A 19,147-nucleotide genomic window follows, 5' to 3' on the forward strand; every position below is an offset into this window, starting at 1 on the left:
CAGGAGACGCCGCGGTGAACATGAACACCAGGTCATAAACATGCCGGGCCGTGATACCAATTCTTCTCAACCCCCTGGATCGTTTCCTCCCTTTTTGGTTTCAAGACTTAATGACGGTCTTGAAACAAACCCAGCACATTATTCCCACTTTTACCAACCACTTCCTGGAAGAAATTCCCCTGCTCCAGGGATGATTGCCCCATGGATGAATACTCCAGGGATGGAGATGGCAGCCAGCCACATTTATGTTCCTGTTGATGGACAACAGATGCCAATGGCAGAAGGTCATTTAAACCATGTCCCTGATCTTTCTGCTTTGGATCCATCAACTTCCAACGGATATCCCATTGGAAGTCGTCCACCTTGGAGGATAACTGTTGTACCCCCAGTCGAGGACTTGTCTGGGCCTCAAACCCAAAGTTACTATAATCGTAACTCTCATCCTAGCAGCAATGCTACTACCGCTGTGGTCAGCCCTCCATCGCAAGGGTTGCTACCTGGACAATATAATGTTATCCGGCAAGTTGCTGCAGGCATCCAAAGGCCTCCAGAATCACAGGATACTTCAACAGATCCGAATTTTCTGAGTCCACGCAGCCCAAGTGTGATTACTTGGGATTCCCGAACGAACAGCAGCACTTCCATCACGGAATGCCGCCGAGGTAGAGGCAGGAGGAGAATGACGAGTGACGAAAAGGCTCATCAGAGAGCTCTGAAGGCTGCGGGAGGAGCGTGCGACAGATGTCGAAAGCGGAAAAAGAAGGTATGGCAAAAGTTTTGTTTCGATTGAATAGTCTCTTAATAATGTAATGATTGGTAGTGTCTCCACAAGGAATCACAACTCCGATTGGGAGACTCCGCCCAGGCTGAGGATTCACTCAACGTCAATAATACCCATAGATCCGGCATCCTTCAACCTCGATCTAGAGCAGACGTCAGCAGGTCTCGCAGGGTGGTACCTGGTCCACAGCAGCTGCGCCAGCGCCAACCTCATCACCATCAGCGACAAAATCATTCACTCGTCCCTTCCAACGGTCGCTCAGCACCCAGTGAACTGAGCATATCCTCGCCCTCAGAAGGCGGTACTACAAACACCACCATACTCAGCATACAATCTGACGCGACATCGATCTTCGATGATGAGAGGAATCTGCCTCCCCGCCGCAGTGAAGAAGAGCAGTTCAGAATGGATACTATAGGCTTAGGTCAACAGTTTGGGTAAGTATTCACCTCCAGGCTGATCATATCTTTGGGGGACCTTTTTCTTACCTGTATCTTTCCCAACCCATAGTGAACGATATGACCAGTTCGTGGCCTGGATTTTGAGCAATCACGAGTATCTAGAGCGGAATGGCGACAGCTCTACTGAGCTGTAGGGGGCGGGGGCCATCCTCCCTAACACACATGTAGTGAATAATGACTCCTTCTGGTGCGTTCCGATGGTCCACGGAGACTTGACGAGTTTGAGAGACTGTTTCTTTGTAGATACTCGTCTTTCTTCGTCCTCGAATCCGGGAGGGATTATATGTCTCGAGAGGCAGTCCAAGTGAAGCATATGTTAGGCATCGTGGTCACTAACAATAGCAACTTGGTGCTGCGTCGGGTATATCCCAGAGACTTTAATGATTGAAATGTTTTTCTGGCCCCTGAGGGGCCTTTTGTGGTGTCTTGAGATACTTGTCGCAAAGGAGAATGGGTTCAACTATTTATAATGACGAGGCATTGGGCGGTGTTCAAAGGAGTCATCCAAGTTTTTTGAGTCATGCTGGTTCTCGTGAGTCATACTGATCTATGGAGTTACGCTGTTATGGAGTCATTCCGGTTCAGGAGTCTTCTTGCTCTGCAGTCATGCTTTTGTGAGTCATACCTGGTTTCTGTTGTGGATTTATACCAATTTGTGTACGTGGCGATGTTTTCATGAGTGACACGGCCTGGTCTGATTTTCGATCGCGCTACCCTTTTTCTACATATTCACTGCAAGCGTATGTATCTTGTTTTAATACAGCATCGGTCGAGTCTTTCGACATGTCGACCGCTTTCATTTTCATTCCTTTTCCTATCCCATCTATATCACATATATCACAAAGTAGCAGCGCCAATAATCCCTGCTGTACGAAACGCTGCTTTATTCGTAATGACCGCTTCGACAGGGTATTTCCATTCCATAAACTTCGTCCAGCCTGTTGATATTCATCATGTTAGCCAGTTATCCATTATACGAGATTCCATAAAGTACATACCCCAATATGCACACCTCCTCCCCGCGTATTTGCCGATAACAGGCACAAGAACCATTGTGAGCAGTAATTCCAGTTGCTGTAAACTTTCCCGCCATTGCTCTTCCGCGTCTGAATCTTCATAGTCTGAGAGTAGGTCTGATTCGCTTGATGTCTCAGAAGGTAATGATGCTATTTCGTCATCATCTGATGATGTGCTGTGGTAGGATATGTTGAATCGTGAGGGTATCATATAGGCTGAGGCGGATGGAGAAGTGGAGTCGTCGCCGGGGGACAATATAGATGCCGACATTTTGACTCGATCTTGATGAATCTTCAAAGTATGGAAGAGGATGTTGATTCAGGAGTGACTCAGTGAATACAATGAGGCTTAGATGGTTGACTCGGATCGTTCAAGGACGGTGTTATATGTTGACCGGCGGTTTTCTACCGCAGGTCGACGAACAGGCTCATTCGTTGTCAGCGATAACCATACTATCGAACAATCTGCTAATGAATTCGAGGATGGGTCAAATAGTATTATCAGTTCATCAGAAATGAAATAGCTTCATGATTGTTGACAGCTTGAGGTTGTCCGCCGAAACGACTTAATCGGAGCGCACGTGATTTTACCCAGAGACTCATTCGGCAGGTCACGTGCTGCTACCATTATCTTTCGTGGCGAGCGTGGGAATGACTTCTTACCCAGCAAACAGGCAGAAAACAGATCTGAGTCATAAACATCGAAAGCTGCTGCATCAACAATCTTGAGAGATAAATTGCAATAATATTCAGGCTGTGAAACCATATTGAGCATGGCGGATACTGTACGTCACATTTCTTCTGCAATTTTTACCGACTAAAATCCCCTCCCACATTTTTGCAATTTGACATCAAACCCCTCACGTCCGCTTTGGTATTGCCAGCGTCGCCTACACTCGATTTTTGCGTCAGATCTTTGACACGAGATCTACGCAAATTCATATTCATTCAAGGCTTCCATAAAACTGACTACTTTTGGGTTGACAGGAAGCGGTAGCCCAAGAGACAAAACAACGCAAGTCGGTAGCATTCAGCGAAGAAGCCACAGTCATGGATGCCAACGGAGAGGTTACAGAGACTCCTCACGTCGAGAAAGACACAGCTGAGAGCCACTCTGCAGGTACGAGCTGAAATATTACGCCGGAGAATCTTGTGCTGTCTAATCGCTAACTCAATCTACAGACAAGGAAGTCGACGAGGTCACCGAACTGTTCAAAGGTCTTTCCAAGAAGAAAAAGACAAAGAAATCAAAGGATGCGGATGCCGAAGGTGACGAGGCTGCCCCTGCTGGCGATGGCGAACTTGACTTGAGTGCGATGAAGAAAAAGAAGAAGGTTAAGAAAGCCGACGTTGGAGATTTCGAAGCCAAGCTCGCCGAAGCCGGTGTCACAGAGGAAGGTGCAGAAGGCAAAGAACCCGCTGGCGAACAACTACCCGAAGGTGATCTCGAGAAGGGAACCGGTATTTGGGCCCACGATGCTACACAAGCCATTCCATACCAGTTGCTCGTTACCCGATTCTTCTCCCTCATTCAGAGCCACCACCCCGATCTTTTGTCTAGCGGTTCGAAGTCGTACAGGATTCCTCCTCCCCAGTGTTTGCGTGAAGGAAACCGTCGTACTATTTTCGCCAACATTGCCGATATTTGCAAGCGGATGAAGCGATCGGACGACCATGTCATGCAGTTCTTGTTCGCTGAGTTGGGTACCAGTGGTAGTGTGGACGGTAGCCGACGATTGGTTATTAAGGGTCGTTTCCAGCAGAAACAAATTGAGAATGTGCTGCGACGATATATTGGTATGTACATTTTTGGCTCTCGTGAGAATTTTCAGATCAGACACTAACCTGTAACCAGTCGAATACGTTACCTGCAAAACCTGCCGAAGCCCCGATACCGAACTCAACAAAGGAGAGAACCGTCTGTATTTCGTTACCTGCAACTCTTGCGGATCCCGACGATCCGTCACGGCCATCAAGACCGGTTTCCGTGGACAAGTTGGCCGTCGTAAGAAGGCAGCTTAACTATTTTGCTCTTCCTGTTTCTGCTACTTGTTTTTCTTCTATTCTACCTCCCTTTTTCCTCATTCAAAAAGTTCTCTAACGACCTCGGGACTTTTCGCTTATTCCCTGACATGGATATGGATATGAACAAAATTGGTGGCGAGAGATGTGATGATATGAATGTGAATAGATTTCTATGTTGTCATGCCGTATCTAATATGCCCTAAGGAGTTGAATGTTGCATATGAACGTTATACCTTTCCGCGTAGACCATATCCTAGTGCATGTAGCAAGATACTCCAGACACTGAAGCTCTAGCAATGTTTCTAACAATAGACTCCCCCATGCAAGCTATTAACTTAGTCAAATGCATCATCTTCGCACTCCGCAGCTCTGCAAACTATCCTATCAAGAGCTCGTAAGCCCACATCCCCCTCCCAAGCGCTTAACCATGCCCACCAATTAGGGCTCAAACTCCCGCAAACCTTCTGACCTGCGGGGAGCCAAGGCCCCGTAATATTTCTTATCGGACCTCTCTCATCGCATAACTAAGCGCCCATGCTGTCACCCAAGTCGCCGTAATGCAGCCTATCACCAATGCTAAATGGTTTGCCAATGGTCTTGGTTTTGCGGCCATGTAGGTATCTGGAGCGGACTGTTTGGAGTGTATTAATTTAATGTATGAGGGTCGGGAAAAGTGGGAGAAGGGTGGACGAGCTTTCTTTAACCTAGCTTTCCCCTCTTTAATTCTCGGTCTTCATCTTCAAAAGTTTTTCTTGTCTTCAGTTCACTCTATAGTTTTGCATATTTTGTCAAAGTATAAGTTTATCCAAGTGTGCAATTGCACTTCCATCTGACATTCCCCGCCATCGCATCTATAATCGCGAAGAGACGACGACGGGCCTGGTACCCTAATTCTGCGTCACGAATTACCATTATCCGACGAATTTCGCTACATTGTTTTCATTTATATATACTTAATTTATATACAAAATCATGCAGTCATTTCTTCCGCGGCCCTCCTCTCAGGGCCAGCATTATCCTCGTATGTTGCTCCTCGAGATCATCTTGGGAGGGTTCTCAGACTAACAATGTAATTTGTATCATTAGCTCCTCCAAGATCTGCCAGTATGTCATTCGTCTAATCCTCAAAACATGGGACGATCTGATAGAAGCTAACAATAATCAGCATTCCCTCCTCCACCATTAGCTTCACCAGGGTTCCCACCACCACCACAACCATCTCCAGGGTTCCCACCTCCAAACTATAACTATCCGGCTCCTCCAAATCAGCAGCAGCAACAACCACAACCACAAAATGCGCAATCACAGTTCCCACCACCGCCTAGCAGCCGTCCAGCGACTACAAGTCCGCCTCCTCGATTCGAGGCAGCAAGCAATAATAGCGCAGCAGCTCATCAGGCGGCTATGCTTGCTGCAGCGCAAGAACAAAAGCTGCCGTTGTCGCCGCCGCCGATGTCTCCTCCGCCAACGGGTAGGCCTCGTATGGAGCAGATGCCTGGTGGTGCGCCTCCAGTGGGCCAATTTAGGGGTGCACAGGCCACAGGTGCGGATGATGTTGGGACGTTCAACGGTGGGAGTTATAGAATCAGTCACCGGAGTGTGAATTCGATTGTGACTTTTCAGCTTGCGATGGGTGCGCCGCTAGAAGCGAGACCAGGTATGATGTATCGACTTCCTGTATTCATATATATATATATATATATATTGGTGCTAAAGGAAGTGAGAATAGGTGTTATGATTGCGATGTCACCAACTGTCACGCTCAAGGGTAACTTTCATTTTTCGATGAAAAAGCTTCTCATTGGAGGTGAAATGAATCACTCGACATATACGGGGCCTGGAGAGATTTTGCTTGCCCCCTCTGTTCTTGGTGATATCACCGTTTTACGATTGACAGACGACGGACAGACATGGAAAGTTGGACGAGATGCATTCCTTGCCAACACGGCGTCGGTCAAGAAGAAATATAAGGCTCAAAACCTTTCTAAGACTCTCTTCTCCGGTGAGGGTTGGTTCGTGTATAATATAACAGGCCCCGGGTTGCTTTGGCTGCAGAGCTTTGGTGCCGTGATAAAAAAGGAGGTACGTATATCCTCATTCGTCTTTGTCATTATCTGAACGACGGACTAATTGTTGTGTGGTAGCTCGTTGAAGGAGAGAGCTACTACGTGGATAATGGTCACTTGGTGGCATGGAATTGTGAGTACATTATTGAACGAGTTGCTTCTGGCGGTATGATCTCAAGCTTGAGCTCTGGCGAGGGCTTAGCTTGTCGTTTCAAAGGCCCAGGAACTGTCTATTTACAGACACGAAACCTGAATGCTTTTGCTCTTCAGTTGGGCGTGAGCACTGCAAGTGGATGATGATGACATATTCAAACCCGAAGTTTGATATTGACTCTCAACACTTGCGTGATTCTCGACGAGAAGCCAGCGGTTCTCTTGAGAAAGTTGAATGTAGCAATCTGTGGATGAGTATATATAGTCCACCTGGGCAGTCTTTCCTATATAATTCGAAAAGGAAATGTATTAAGACTTTATAGTAGCGTCTTCTGCAAACACATCCATCCATAAATCCAATAATTCACATTAGGGTCCCCGACTGTATTTTGCCCCCACTGCACTTAGATATGCATGACCCTCCATCCAAGGCCCATGAAGTCCTACTCGAGCAGCTATGTCGAGCACACTGTACTGATCATGGTCATTGATGTTCAGATCCGCCCTTGCTGCGCAAAGATACTTGACAAGGGGTAGCTCTTGTCTCACGGTCGCTGCCATTAATGGTGTCCTCCCTCGAGATCCAATCACATTGATATCAGCGCCCTTATTGACAAGAAGCTCAACAATGGGAAGGAAGCCACGTTCTGTAGCAATTATAAGTGCTGTATCTCCAAATTTATCTTTCTGGTCTATATTAGCATTGTGTGAAAGGAGAATTTCTGTGCTTGCAACGTCACGATTCGTCGCTGCCTCCATCAACGCAGTTTTACCATTGCTGTCTGGAAAATTCACATTGGCGCCGCTTTCGAGCAGAAACTTCAATAGTGAATGATGCCCCATTTGTGCAGCGATCAAAAAGGCAGTTTCGTAAGCTCCAGTGACTTTGCGGGAACACTCCTTCTCGAAAATTGCCTCGAAGGCCACGGTATTTCCTTGTCTAGCTAATTCAATTATTATATCCTCTTTTCGTTTCGATCGCTCCGCATGATGTAATACCAAACGCATAGTTTGAGTATAACCCTTTCGAATAGCGTAGACGATGACTGCCAGCAGTCGATACATCTCGGCTAAATCATTAACCAATTTGATTATCAACAACTCTTGCAGGATGTCGAATTGGTTCTGAACGAGCCAATCAAGGGCCATCTGTGACGACTGGTCATCCTCTATCGAAAACCCAACGTCTGAGCCAAGCCAAATATCAAAAAACGTCTGCCGAGACGATTGTGCAGCTTGCAAGTCGTCATAAATTTCGGGGATTGGACTTTCAATCCCAATTGTTCCCTTCAAGTCCTGTAAGATGGTCATCGTTCGTTGGCCTGGATAGCGTTTCGTTAAATAATGGATCATATGAGTAACCATCCAAGATATTTCGGTTCGATATTTGGTGCACCAGGCATCGGAAGGTACGCTTTCAAGGTCCAGATATTTAGAGACAGGAAATGAGGCACGGTCATTAAGGTTTACGTCCACTATAGCCTTGATTCGTTGAGCCGCCAGTTCTTTTGCCGTGACGTCCTGTTCTAAAAGGACCTTCAAACAGATATGCGCATATTCAACGACACAAGGTTGTACCTCCTCGTAGCCGGTTAGAGAACACAGCCATTCACTCATTGTAATGAGGTGTGTAAGACCATTATGATATCCCTGGGAGGCAAAAACTTCCATGCTCTGGCGGATATCAGGTAAACCAGACGAAACTCCGGAAATTAATGAGCTATCAGATAATACCTGCAAGTTGCATATCATCCCTTCTGTATTATTACCTAAGCCCGAATTAGCAAATACGTTCGCAAGCGCCTCCACACGGTCGTTGCAGACTCTGTAGCTGCTCTTATCGCTGCCAGTAATATGAGTGTGACCTCCAATGGATGGGAGCAGACGAAGCATCGAAAAAAGTAAGTGCATGTATATATCTTGAGCGGCTAGCGTATATATATTGGCCGTAACCGCCATTACAGGCGTGTCTTGAATCACCTGGTTGCTAGTCTTCAGATCAAAATGCCCAATTGTCTCACTATCATTCAGAAGGCATCTCGTTGCTGATCGATCTTTGTCAAAGATTGATCTGTCGGCCGTCCAAGTCCGATGTAGTAAGCGTGCTTGATGGGGAGTAATACCTTTGGGACGAAACGCCCGGAAGAAACTGTTCTGAGACTTCTTTTTCAGGCCACGGTTGACTTGCTTCAAAGACCACACGTATAGGCCAAGTATGGCTTCCCATGAGTCAATATCTGTGCTCTTTCCAGTGGACAAGCGAATTTCCCAAGTACGTACAACTGTTTGTTGATCTTCTTTTTGAATTGCGAGAGGAATAACAATATCAAAGGCCGATATTTCTTTTTCAGACCAGGAGCTTATCAGTGTCGCCAATTCTTGTGCTGCTCGGTCTAGATTACGCACCAAAGTGCGGACTGATGTCTCGTCCCAATCGGAGCCTGCCAATTTCCTCAATTTCTCACGAGTCGATACGAGCTCGTGGATAGTATGACTGGACTGTGTCTGCGTATTTTGCCTTCAGAAACTTTATCAGCATTTGGTGTTCATGAATTTATTTCATCTACTCACGCATGCAAACTGTTTGTCGGACAAAGTCTGAATGACTTGATGTTAAACAGGCGGAATACAATCCAGTCTAGCTCGTGCTCTCCACTTGAAACAATATCTTGATCGACTTTCAACATATTATCCCCTTCCCGCATCCTTTCCGCCCTTAAGCCCGTCCTCACAAGTGTCATGACCATTGTAGCTCCCAACTGGGCAAGAATGACAGAAGAATGCAGGCCTCGTATACCGACGAATTGAATCACGAAGCCAACCATGGTCAGGCAGACCACAAATATCAGCTGCATCTCTCTACCGACATTGAGAACCTCGTTCAATGGTTGGTGCCTCACAGACCGGATAAAGTAGACGCCCTTATCGGTCCGGCCCACGAAGGATGGGAACTTCTGATCCCCAACAGTTTGGTTTCCTGGTTGAATCCAGTAAACTCTGCTCTCCTCTGGTAGAGTGAAGATATGCTTCTCCGAGTGACGTTCCACCAAGACAGCACAGAGGAACATGCCCTGGGTGAGAAGGGCAGTCCCTAGCACAAACATTGGAAACGCATAGCTATCCACACGACCACCATTTTTCAGGAAGGATTGTGGCCAGTAGAATACCGTAAGAGCGGCATATATTATTACACCTAAATCAATCGCCGTCAGAATTTTACAAGCCTCTCGTGGTTGAAAGAAAGATTCAAACACACTTAGCTGCAAGACGACCCCAAAGATGGCCGCAAGGTGAAACCAAATCGGTGCACGTCTTCTGATACCTTTATTCAACGACAAATTTGGCAATTTGACGTCTTTTTCGAGATCCGTCCAGTCTTTCCCAGCAACTTCACTTACTTTCCGGATAGTGACAATTCCAGATTGTACTTTGCTCTCATCCGCCACAATTTCCAAAATTTTGGGATTACCGGTGATCCTGGCCACACCGGATTCGGTGAATATCTCGGCGGTGCTATCTGATACGCACGAGAGTATTTCTTTTTCTGAAGAGGCCGGATCTTCCTGGGCTCTGCCTATTATTGCCCGAAGGGTTGGGTTACCGCACACTCGAATGGCGGATACCACAGCCGTCAAGACTCCGAGAGGCGCTAAGGCGAAGATAAAGTCATCCAATGTAGATATAAGCTCTGACATGCATTGTCGAGTAATTTGTTCACCAAAGAGAGTGATCAAAGGTGCCTGCAGAGTGTTAGTATTCAAAACGATCCGAATAGGAATGAATATACTCACGAGATCAGTGGCAAGATTATTGGCGAAATCATCCCAATTATCGGCTGAAACACAGCACGCTAGACAGAAGAATATTGATATATAGTACGACAGAGCCATCCTTACTCGACCTGTGGTCATCAGGTGACTTTTTGTTTTGCTAGGGAAAGCATCCGAACGACCAAGGTCCAGAAGAGGCACATAATATGTAAGTCTATCATTTTTCAGACAAGGCTGGCAAAGCAACGAAATTCATAGCGAGGCTGCCACGATATTCGATGATCATAATTGGTAATGTAAGCGAAGAGGCTCCATGCAGGGGTACATACGGCGCAGCGCCAGAGACAAATCCAGCATAATGCTTGGCCGGAAGGAGTTTTGGTCGAGATTTCAGCCTTGCACTGCCATTGCATGGAATCCTTGAAACGGCTCAAATAACGCTAAATTGGGCGGTTATGAAAAGGTCGACGTGGATGATGAGACATTAGTGGCTTGTCGGTTGCCCACCCCGGCGGCTATCCTGCTCGACATGGTCGTTCAGGAGATATGAGAGATTTAGGTGGAAGAACAGAGAAATTCGGAGTTCAAGGAGGGGTGATAGTTAAATTGTCGAGTTTGCTTTGAGATGATAGAGAACTGGGTTTGTCAAGTTATGTTTGGAAATAAGGACATTGAAGGTGCTCGGTCCTTCCTTGCCTGTGGTACGGCTGCGGTCCTTCCCGCTGCCCCATCATATCGCGATCTCTCTTATCGAGGCCTTGAATATCAATATCTACTGATTTGGATTCCGAAGAGATGGAAATGAGAATGCTCTTGGAGAGACCATACAGACGCTAGCAGTTGACCATCACAGACTAAACCATCGCTTCTCAAGCCGACGTTCATACACACTTACTGTTACCAACTGTCATCAGTCGATCTACTCCAAGCCTCCGAAAAGCCTCAAATCTTCAAGGTTGAAAGCATCTCTGCGACACGCAGATGAGGATACACAAGGGTAAGGAGGCTGAGGATAAGCTGCTTAGCCCGGAGAGTACTACCATCTAGGCCCCGTAGGTGAGACAATTCCGATGTGAGCCTTGAAACTGGTGCCGGTGTCCCTGTGACAGATCTTGATGATCATATGCCATCATGAATTTAACCATCGATACTCTCCAATCATCGAACCGGCGGTATATTTGCACGAGTCACAATATTGCGAGGCGTTACTTAATTATACTTTGCACGTTGTATCGACGTGCGGGGTAGCCAAGTAGTGCAAGGTCATCAATCATCGACATCGAATGAAATAGATTGGAGACTGTAGAGAGTCTGTGTTGCATGTTAAGCAGGGATCATCGTGTAATCGTGGGGGACAATTATATCGCCAATCGAATCATGCTGGACGGACATGGATATTGGGAATGCGGTGGAACGGTAGTACATGATGTTGTTCCTTTTCAGAATGCATATTGCGCAAGTAAGCAGAGTAATAATAGAGTCTGTATGATGCTACCAGGAAGAGAGGAAGCAAGGAAGCACGTGCCAGACCGCATCGGGAACAGTTGGCAGCGTGGTGGACCTGGCTAGTTTAGGCTCCACGGTCCGCCGAGTGTGGCTTTGCTCATATCAACTAACCTGAACAACACAACATTTCAACCTCCTTCAACCTCCTCCTCCCATCATCTGTTCATCCGGCAACTACCGATAATCAAACTTCTTTACTTGTGTCCGTTCCTCGAGCCTGCAGTAACGACTTTCGGCCACCAGTTGTCCGACTAAAGTACACATACACCGTTAACTACCGCCATGGCGTCGCAGGGTGAATTCTCCGCGGCCATGACCAATCGGTCGCTACGCACCATTCGAACTGTATGCCATCACTGGAACCATTGCATTGGAATGCACTGGATTCACGATTATATAAACTAACATCCTGTAATAGGAGCTAGAATTTCTCACAGATGCCTCGGTTATCACACCGCAACAACTGGCAAACTTGCTATCTCAACTCCCGAACCAGACAGTATTACACGCACCCGTCATGTCGGCATCAGGCCCCATACCTGCTCCAGTACAATCACCAGATCCTACCCCAGCATTCAACCCTCCTACGGCCCAGCTTCAGAATACTAGCTTGAACGAAAAGGCGCCGATATCACAGTATCCCAGTCCGGCTCCACCGCCGCCTGCCTATGCCCAAGGACCACCAGTTCTCTCAATTTCATCAGCCATGTACGCCTACACACCGACTGATGCCGGAGACCTCGCCCTTCAGCCGAATGATCGCATTCAAGTTTTGGAGCACATGAATAATGACTGTATGTGTTTCAGGAGGACCACGATGTGTATTCTCAGTACTAATAAACCGAATAGGGTGGCGTGGTCGAAATGAGCGAACAAACCAAGAAGGAATATTCCCACGAAGCTACGTCAGAGTGTTGGACGAGAAGCCTGCCCCTCCAGTCTTGTCTCCACAACCTACAAACTATGGAAACATGCCTTTGGAAGTTGCTCAAAGCGGATCTCCTGCTACCGACGCTTCGGGTCATCGACCCAGCAAATTCGAAGAACAAGGCAAGAAATTTGGAAAGAAGATAGGCAATGCCGGTAAGTTTGCCAGTCCTCACTTTTATGGAATGTTATTAACATCTGTCTAGCAATTTTCGGTGCTGGTGCCACCATTGGTTCCAACATTGTCAACGGCATCTTTTAAGCCAAGTCGATATTGCACTTGGATCTTTTGTGTTTTTAAATGCCTCCGACCCACGAGATGGGAAATTTATAACAAAATATCTTAGGGTTACAGCTTGCGCATTATGGGATTGGCGTTGATGGCGTTCAGGAACTATCGCGTCTGTCCTGGATTGGTTACTTTTGACGATCTTTCAAGAATCTTGCTTACAGTATGACTCTTCTCAGATGTGCAGAGTCAAATTATTGATTGGAATTGATCCGCCATGAGCGTGTCGACATGCTAGAATGCAGTGCATTATAACGCAGATTCACTTGTGGCCGATTACTGATGGCATGAGCAGAAACTTGAAAATTTGACAGTTCTGCGATGGTCTTGCTTCGAGCTGGAATTCATTCCGGCTTTTTCGTGTCTATACTTTATTTTCCTTTGTGACTGCTGACTGGCTAGCAAACATTGGGGCAGTCTTTCCTTGCGTTTTGCTCCGCCCAGGTTCTTTCATTGCCTGGCCCGTTGAATTTGTCATTTGATTGCAGACTTGACTGTCTATTTAATTTGTCTGAAGAAACTAGAGCAGCTCGTGATAATGCAACGGTTTTGAGTGTTCTAGTAGTATGCAAGCATTTAATCTACCCCACAGTCTGAGCGATGCCGGCACTGTGGCCACCCGACCGCCTACCTAAACCAGCAAATCAGCACCCCTCTTTCGGCTCTTTCCATTTAAATTTATTTCCCGCCGACTTTCCGGTCCCAGGAAAATTTTCCAAGTTTCCTTCTGAGGCATTGAGTTGCTCATCAGAGGACTTGTCTTGATAATTCAATTATTTAATCTTTCTTTTTGAGGTGACTTTGTCTAAGGTATAGATAAAAAGAGGGAAAAAAAATGTGTGGTATTCTGGGCCTTATTCTGGGCCATATCAGTGATGACCCCAATTTTCCATGCAAAGCGGCCGTGACGTTACATGAGGCCCTGTATTATTTGCAGCATCGGGGTCAGGATGCGTGTGGTATAGCTACTTGTGCAGCTGGAGGGAGGATATTCCAGTGTAAAGGAAATGGCATGGCTGGAAAGGTTTGCTTTTCCCCCACCTGAGTATGGACGAGTTTGGAGACTTACATGTTGCTAGGTCTTTGATGAAGGAAGACGTGTCCAGGATCTGTGAGTTAGAATTTCCCATATCTTTATGAAAATGGCTAATGATTTCAGACCAGGCTCAATGGGCATTGGCCACCTCCGCTATCCCACCGCAGGCTCCGATTCCAGCGCCGAAGCTCAACCATTCTACGTCAACAGTCCCTACGGTATCTGCCTCGCACACAACGGTAACCTCGTGAATGCGCGCGAATTGCGGGAACATCTCGACAAGGAGGCGCATCGCCACATCAACACGGATAGCGATAGCGAGTTGATGTTGAACATCTTTGCGAATGAATTAAACGAGACGGGTAAGGCGCGTGTGAATCAGGAAGATATTTTTGATGCACTTTCGAGGATGTATAAGCGCTGTCAGGGTGGTTGGGCTTGTACGGCTATGGTTGCTGGATTTGGTGAGTTTTCAGATATTGCCTAGAAAGGGGGGAACTGACTGGAAGTACAGGTATATTCGCTTTCCGCGACCAATACGGTATCCGCCCATTAATCCTAGGAGAGCGTCCATCGGAAACCCTGCCAGGTGCGACTGATTATATGTTTGCCTCTGAGAGCATTGCTCTACGACAACTCGGTTTCCGCAACCTTCGTGACATTATGCCCGGTGAAGCCGTGTTCATTCGTAAAGGCCAATCACCAGTCTTCCGACAGGTCGCAGAACGATTGGCATATTCTCCCGACATTTTTGAATATGTGTACTTTGCGCGACCCGACACCATCATTGACGGCATCGGTGTGCACGCCAGCCGTCAGAAGATGGGAGATAAATTGGCGGACAAAATTAAGGAGATCCTGGGCGAAGAAGGAGTGAAAGAAATTGATGCCGTTATTCCTATTCCCGAAACATCCAATCCATCTGCTTTCAGTGTTGCACAGCGCTTGAATCTTCCATACCGCGAAGGGTTCGTGAAAAATCGATACGTCTTCCGAACATTTATCATGCCCGGTCAGAGTGCGCGCCAAAAGGGCGTTCGAAGAAAATTGAGCGCCATCGATCAAGATTTCGCCGGCAAATGTGTTCTGCTGGTCGACGACAGTATTGTCCGTGGTACAACAAGCAGAGAAATCGTGGCCATGGCCCGCGAAGCCGGTGCGCGTAAAGTCATATTCGCCAGCTGCGCACCCCCTATTACACACCCCCATCTCTACGGTATCGCATTGGCATCACCCGCCGAACTTATCGCTTCTAACAAAGATCGATTCGCAATTGCACAAAATATCGGCGCTGAAGAAGTCATTTTTCAGGACCTTGAAGATCTCAAAGATGCATGCAGAGAACTATCACCGCCCAAGGGACCGCGAGAATTCGAAGTGGGGGTCTTCTGCGGTAGCTACGTGACGCACGTCCCGGATGGATATATTGAGCATTTGGCAGAGTTACATAGTCAAAAGAACAAGAATAAAGCGGCAGCAACACATGGTGCTGTCCCTGGTAGCAGTGGGCCGACTGTGTTTGATGGAGCGCGACGTGAGGATATTAGTCTTCATAATGTGGCTAATGATGCTACATTGCGATGATTTGGTTGTCTTTGTACTTTTCGGTTAGTGGTGAGATAGATCATGTTTACATAGACAAAAAATCTAGACATACCGTTCATCATTTTGTACACCAGACTCAAATATGCATACAGACTGTTAGTAATATCGGGCTCCCAGAACAGTTAGATTTGCCTCCCTCAACGGAGATAGGCCTACACCGCCTTCGCCCCTCCAAACTCCGGTCCCCGCCAATAATGTCATTTAGCCGCGCAGTCATCGAGAAGCTTCTTCCGATTCATATAAATCTGAGTAGTCCCGCTGACTCAATCCTCGTACTTTCAACAAACAACCACCATCACTGCACCACGCCACCTCTCCTTTTTCTCACCAGTTAACAGAAAGAATAGGATCAAATCGACTGTCGATAATCTGAATACCAATTTATTCGACTGTTAATATCGACAAGTGTCGACACACGTGCTCACCGATCTTTCTCCCGATCATCACACACACACAAGTTACATTAAAACCATACAAAATGGCCGACCAGGACTGGGACTCTGTTACTCGTATCGGCACTAAACACCGTGCCGGCGGCGTTCAGCGCGAAACCGTCGTCAAGGGTCGAAGTGCCCTCAACGCAGCGCAACGATCCGGTCTCGTCATCGGCACTGAGAAGAAATACGCCACTGGCAACGCTGTACGTCCCCTTCCCCCTGCCTCCTCTTATCTCACAAACTAGACATCATTCTAATGAATATAACAGGCCGGTCGCGCAGGCGTCCCAGAAGGTCAACACCTAACAAAAGTCGATCGAAGCGACGACATTATCAAACCCAAAACCGTGGGCACCCAAGTCGGCGACGCAATCAAGCGTCGACGCAACGAGGAAGGATACAAAATGACTCAAAAGGAACTCGCGACAAAATGTAATACGACTGTCACTGTTGTACAGGATATGGAGCGGGGGACGGCGACGCCAGACCAAAAAGTGTTGAGTGCAATGGAGAGGGTGTTGAATGTTAAGTTGAGGGGGAATGATATTGGGGCTGAGAAGTTTCCTAAGAAGAAATGATCTTAAAAAAAATGAACGGGTTGTTCGATATGTTCGATATGTTTGATGGCTTTGGTGTGTTTTTGATGATGCCTTGCTTCGATGAGGTTATGGTTTTTTTTTGTTTTCATGGGATACGTTTTCATGACATGACTGAATAGATGGGTTGGAATGAGCGCCAACTTCTATCGTTTGTACTGGTTTCATGCGTGATTAGATTACAGTAGATTGCATGAACTACATATCAGACCAAGAGAAGTAGACTACATCTATATGAGTTTGAGTTTTATTCATTCTCGACCTTTGAAGATTAGATAAAGTGAAGAGACCACTGAAAGAGAAAAGATAAAATAGACAGAACTCCTCGTGCCAACCACTTTTCATTGCAGAAATCTTTAGGCATCATGACACATAACCGGAACAAAAAATCTATCGCCTCATCTGCTCTCTCTCAACCTCATACATAAAATCAAAATACGGCTTATCAAAATGATGAACACGAACATAACCATCCTCTCCACCAGAGGCATAAGCCGTTCCAGCAGGGTGCACAGCGATGGTGTTGAGAGGACCGAAATGACCACGCACACGACCAATTTCGTCTTCAAAGATCTTGTGGTAGAAGCGTGCTTCGAATTTACCTTGACGCGCAGAGGTGGTTGTGACTTCCATGGCAGCTTGGCCACCACCTAGGATCACATAGTCCTTTTTAGGGGTGATGGCGGCTGTGTTGAGGGGGGTGTCGGTGGGATAGGTTTTGAGGACGGCGAGGTTGCGGGATGAGAGGATCTACTCTTTATTTTAGTGGCCTTTTTGCGTAAAGAGGAGTAAAGGAACTACTTACTTTGGCGGTTTTGTCTCTGGAGGCGGTGATAAAGTATGTGCGGTCTTGCGAGAATTGGATGTCGTTGATCTGCAGGTCCGGCTCGTGGGCTTGGACATTTTCGAGTTGTTCGCCAGACTATCTCAGTTAGTATCATTGCAAACATGATCTCGCCGAATTCGACATACCTTGGCATCATATTGACTGACGCTGCCATCCTCATGTCCCGCGATAATGTACTTGCTCAAATAACTCCATCCAGCAACCGTAGCCTTACTATCCTCACACGTAATCTTCAAACTCGGTTCATCCGTCTGCTCATTCAAGTTATTCCCTTCCCCATCTCCATACCGCACATCAAACACCACAATCGTGCCCAAATAACCCATCCGCTTCTCCGTCACAGCCAAAATCCGACTTCCATCGGGGCTGAACTCGACTCGTTTCACGGCCGTGGGGAATTCCCATACTTTGACGCATTCGCCGGTTTTCACATTCCATAATCGGACAGAGTTATCTGCTGATCCGGTCGCGAGAAGGACTGTGTTGGGGCTGACGTCGACGGTCCAGATGGCGCCCTGGTGGCCGGCGTATGTTCCTAGACGTTCTCCGTTGGCGGCGAACCAGACGCAGACGATTTTGTCCTTGGCGACGGAGAAGAGGAGGTCGCCGTCACGGTTGAATTTGATTTGATTCAGAGACCGTTCCTGGACATCATTATCAGCTATTTGGATTCATAAAAGGGTTCGCGGGGTGTTCACGTACATGGCCTTGGAGGAGAATAGGCCTCATGCTGGGCCGATATGTCTGTCCTTTTTCTGTCGAGATATAGGCCGGAAAATGCTTTCAGCAAATAGGTGTCTCGATACGACAACCTACAGACCCTCAACGATCGCGATGTATCCAACTATCGATAAATTTCGTCGCACACTAACTATTCCCGCCCGCCAAGCCTTTCTGCCGCCCACTCGCCTCTTATCTTACCATCCTGTATTAGCCATACCGGCATATATGTATTTCAGGCTAGGGCTCAGCCCTTATCGCAGTATTCTCATATAAAATAGATAAGCTCGCTGGTATCCCGAATACATGTTGTAATTTTAGTTTTTTGCCTCAATTTCTGATCTTTTTGGATACGTAGTCAAAGTATATCAGACTGCTTTAATCTCCGAAAACGCAGGAAGAATTTTGTCTAGATTTCTTGCGAGCCAGAGTCAGTGTCCACTCGCCCAGTTCAATTGAGTACCGGTGAATCCTGAGCCATCGGCTTGAAGCTTACTGCCAAAGGAAACCATCTCATCTTGGTAGACTTGATCTCTCTTTGCTACTACTTAATTCTTTACTTCTGCTAGAGCTTTCAGTTTAGCAGATCGAATTAAGTCGTCACATTCAATATCTTCGGGATTGGGAATCATTGGATACGAACAAAAAAAACGCAGCTAACTTTTATCCTTCCCAAAAGAGGGCAGCTAATGTTTCCCTCGGGGCCATTTCGGTCCCCTAACCACTTGCTCCTGTATGCACCCCGCCATTCACCAACTCTCTTATCACCCCTCACTACTGTTGTACAGAGACAGTTCTCTCTTTCTGCCCATCGCGGGGTATCTCGGTCTTCTGTTTCTCTGATCAATTGCTTGTCTGTTCTTGTCAATCAGTTTCCCGTGCGTTGTCAGAGCTTGGTGGTTTCCCGTTCAA

General features: G+C 46.9%; 9 protein-coding genes across 11 annotated transcripts, besides 1 other annotated feature; 6 read left to right on the plus strand and 3 right to left on the minus strand.

Annotated features, from left to right (window-relative positions):
• Positions 1–274: 274 nt before the first annotated feature.
• Positions 275–1,665, plus strand: TSTA_004140 (uncharacterized protein; the record flags this gene model as incomplete). Its single annotated transcript, XM_002487972.1, has 3 exons — positions 275–763; positions 821–1,218; positions 1,292–1,665. The coding sequence occupies 3 exons, from the start codon at positions 275–277 to the stop codon at positions 1,374–1,376; spliced, it is 972 nt and encodes a 323-aa protein (XP_002488017.1). The 3' UTR covers positions 1,377–1,665.
• A 324-nt stretch (positions 1,666–1,989) lies between these two features.
• Positions 1,990–2,813, minus strand: TSTA_004150 (uncharacterized protein). The gene is made up of 2 exons (XM_002487973.1): positions 2,241–2,813; positions 1,990–2,180 (listed from the first exon to the last, which is right to left on the minus strand). Exons 1-2 carry the CDS (start codon positions 2,527–2,529, stop codon positions 2,080–2,082), a joined length of 390 nt encoding a protein of 129 aa, XP_002488018.1. The 5' UTR covers positions 2,530–2,813; the 3' UTR covers positions 1,990–2,079.
• Positions 2,814–2,923: 110 nt separating this feature from the next.
• On the plus strand, positions 2,924–4,511 carry TSTA_004160 (translational initiation factor 2 beta). 3 transcript variants are annotated; one of them, XM_002487974.1, is made up of 4 exons: positions 2,925–3,043; positions 3,246–3,378; positions 3,441–4,055; positions 4,114–4,511. In XM_002487974.1, exons 1-4 carry the CDS (start codon positions 3,032–3,034, stop codon positions 4,278–4,280), a joined length of 927 nt encoding a protein of 308 aa, XP_002488019.1. In that variant the 5' UTR covers positions 2,925–3,031; the 3' UTR covers positions 4,281–4,511. The 3 variants fall into 3 exon arrangements, with proteins under 3 accessions (XP_002488021.1, XP_002488019.1, XP_002488020.1); XM_002487976.1 differs by having other exon boundaries at positions 2,924–3,378; XM_002487975.1 differs by having other exon boundaries at positions 3,441–4,511.
• A 744-nt stretch (positions 4,512–5,255) lies between these two features.
• On the plus strand, positions 5,256–8,294 carry TSTA_004170 (DUF124 domain protein; the record flags this gene model as incomplete). Its single annotated transcript, XM_002487977.1, has 4 exons — positions 5,256–5,304; positions 5,449–5,940; positions 6,013–6,365; positions 6,428–8,294. 4 exons carry the CDS (start codon positions 5,256–5,258, stop codon positions 6,644–6,646), a joined length of 1,113 nt encoding a protein of 370 aa, XP_002488022.1. The 3' UTR covers positions 6,647–8,294.
• Positions 5,967–5,988: a microsatellite.
• Positions 6,872–10,413, minus strand: TSTA_004180 (ankyrin repeat-containing protein, putative; the record flags this gene model as incomplete). The annotated part of the gene is made up of 4 exons (XM_002487978.1): positions 6,872–9,020; positions 9,074–9,695; positions 9,759–10,242; positions 10,294–10,413. 4 exons carry the CDS (start codon positions 10,411–10,413, stop codon positions 6,872–6,874), a joined length of 3,375 nt encoding a protein of 1,124 aa, XP_002488023.1.
• Positions 10,414–11,891: 1,478 nt separating this feature from the next.
• On the plus strand, positions 11,892–13,553 carry TSTA_004190 (SH3 domain protein). Its single transcript, XM_002487979.1, has 4 exons — positions 11,892–12,123; positions 12,197–12,572; positions 12,628–12,861; positions 12,912–13,553. Exons 1-4 carry the CDS (start codon positions 12,061–12,063, stop codon positions 12,965–12,967), a joined length of 729 nt encoding a protein of 242 aa, XP_002488024.1. The 5' UTR covers positions 11,892–12,060; the 3' UTR covers positions 12,968–13,553.
• A 139-nt stretch (positions 13,554–13,692) lies between these two features.
• On the plus strand, positions 13,693–15,695 carry TSTA_004200 (amidophosphoribosyltransferase). The gene is made up of 4 exons (XM_002487980.1): positions 13,693–14,018; positions 14,074–14,105; positions 14,154–14,494; positions 14,545–15,695. Exons 1-4 carry the CDS (start codon positions 13,830–13,832, stop codon positions 15,612–15,614), a joined length of 1,632 nt encoding a protein of 543 aa, XP_002488025.1. The 5' UTR covers positions 13,693–13,829; the 3' UTR covers positions 15,615–15,695.
• Positions 15,696–15,915: 220 nt separating this feature from the next.
• TSTA_004210 (coactivator bridging factor 1 (Mbf1), putative) lies at positions 15,916–16,879 on the plus strand. The gene is made up of 2 exons (XM_002487981.1): positions 15,916–16,275; positions 16,342–16,879. The coding sequence occupies exons 1-2, from the start codon at positions 16,114–16,116 to the stop codon at positions 16,648–16,650; spliced, it is 471 nt and encodes a 156-aa protein (XP_002488026.1). The 5' UTR covers positions 15,916–16,113; the 3' UTR covers positions 16,651–16,879.
• Positions 16,880–16,887: 8 nt separating this feature from the next.
• Positions 16,888–18,394, minus strand: TSTA_004220 (eukaryotic translation initiation factor 3 subunit 2i, putative). Its single transcript, XM_002487982.1, has 4 exons — positions 18,218–18,394; positions 17,641–18,159; positions 17,474–17,590; positions 16,888–17,418 (listed from the first exon to the last, which is right to left on the minus strand). The coding sequence occupies exons 1-4, from the start codon at positions 18,242–18,244 to the stop codon at positions 17,059–17,061; spliced, it is 1,023 nt and encodes a 340-aa protein (XP_002488027.1). The 5' UTR covers positions 18,245–18,394; the 3' UTR covers positions 16,888–17,058.
• Positions 18,395–19,147: the final 753 nt, after the last annotated feature.

Source organism: Talaromyces stipitatus, genomic scaffold (genome assembly GCF_000003125.1).
Source record: "Talaromyces stipitatus ATCC 10500 scf_1105507295517 genomic scaffold, whole genome shotgun sequence".
Taxonomy (NCBI): Eukaryota; Fungi; Ascomycota; class Eurotiomycetes; order Eurotiales; family Trichocomaceae; genus Talaromyces; species Talaromyces stipitatus.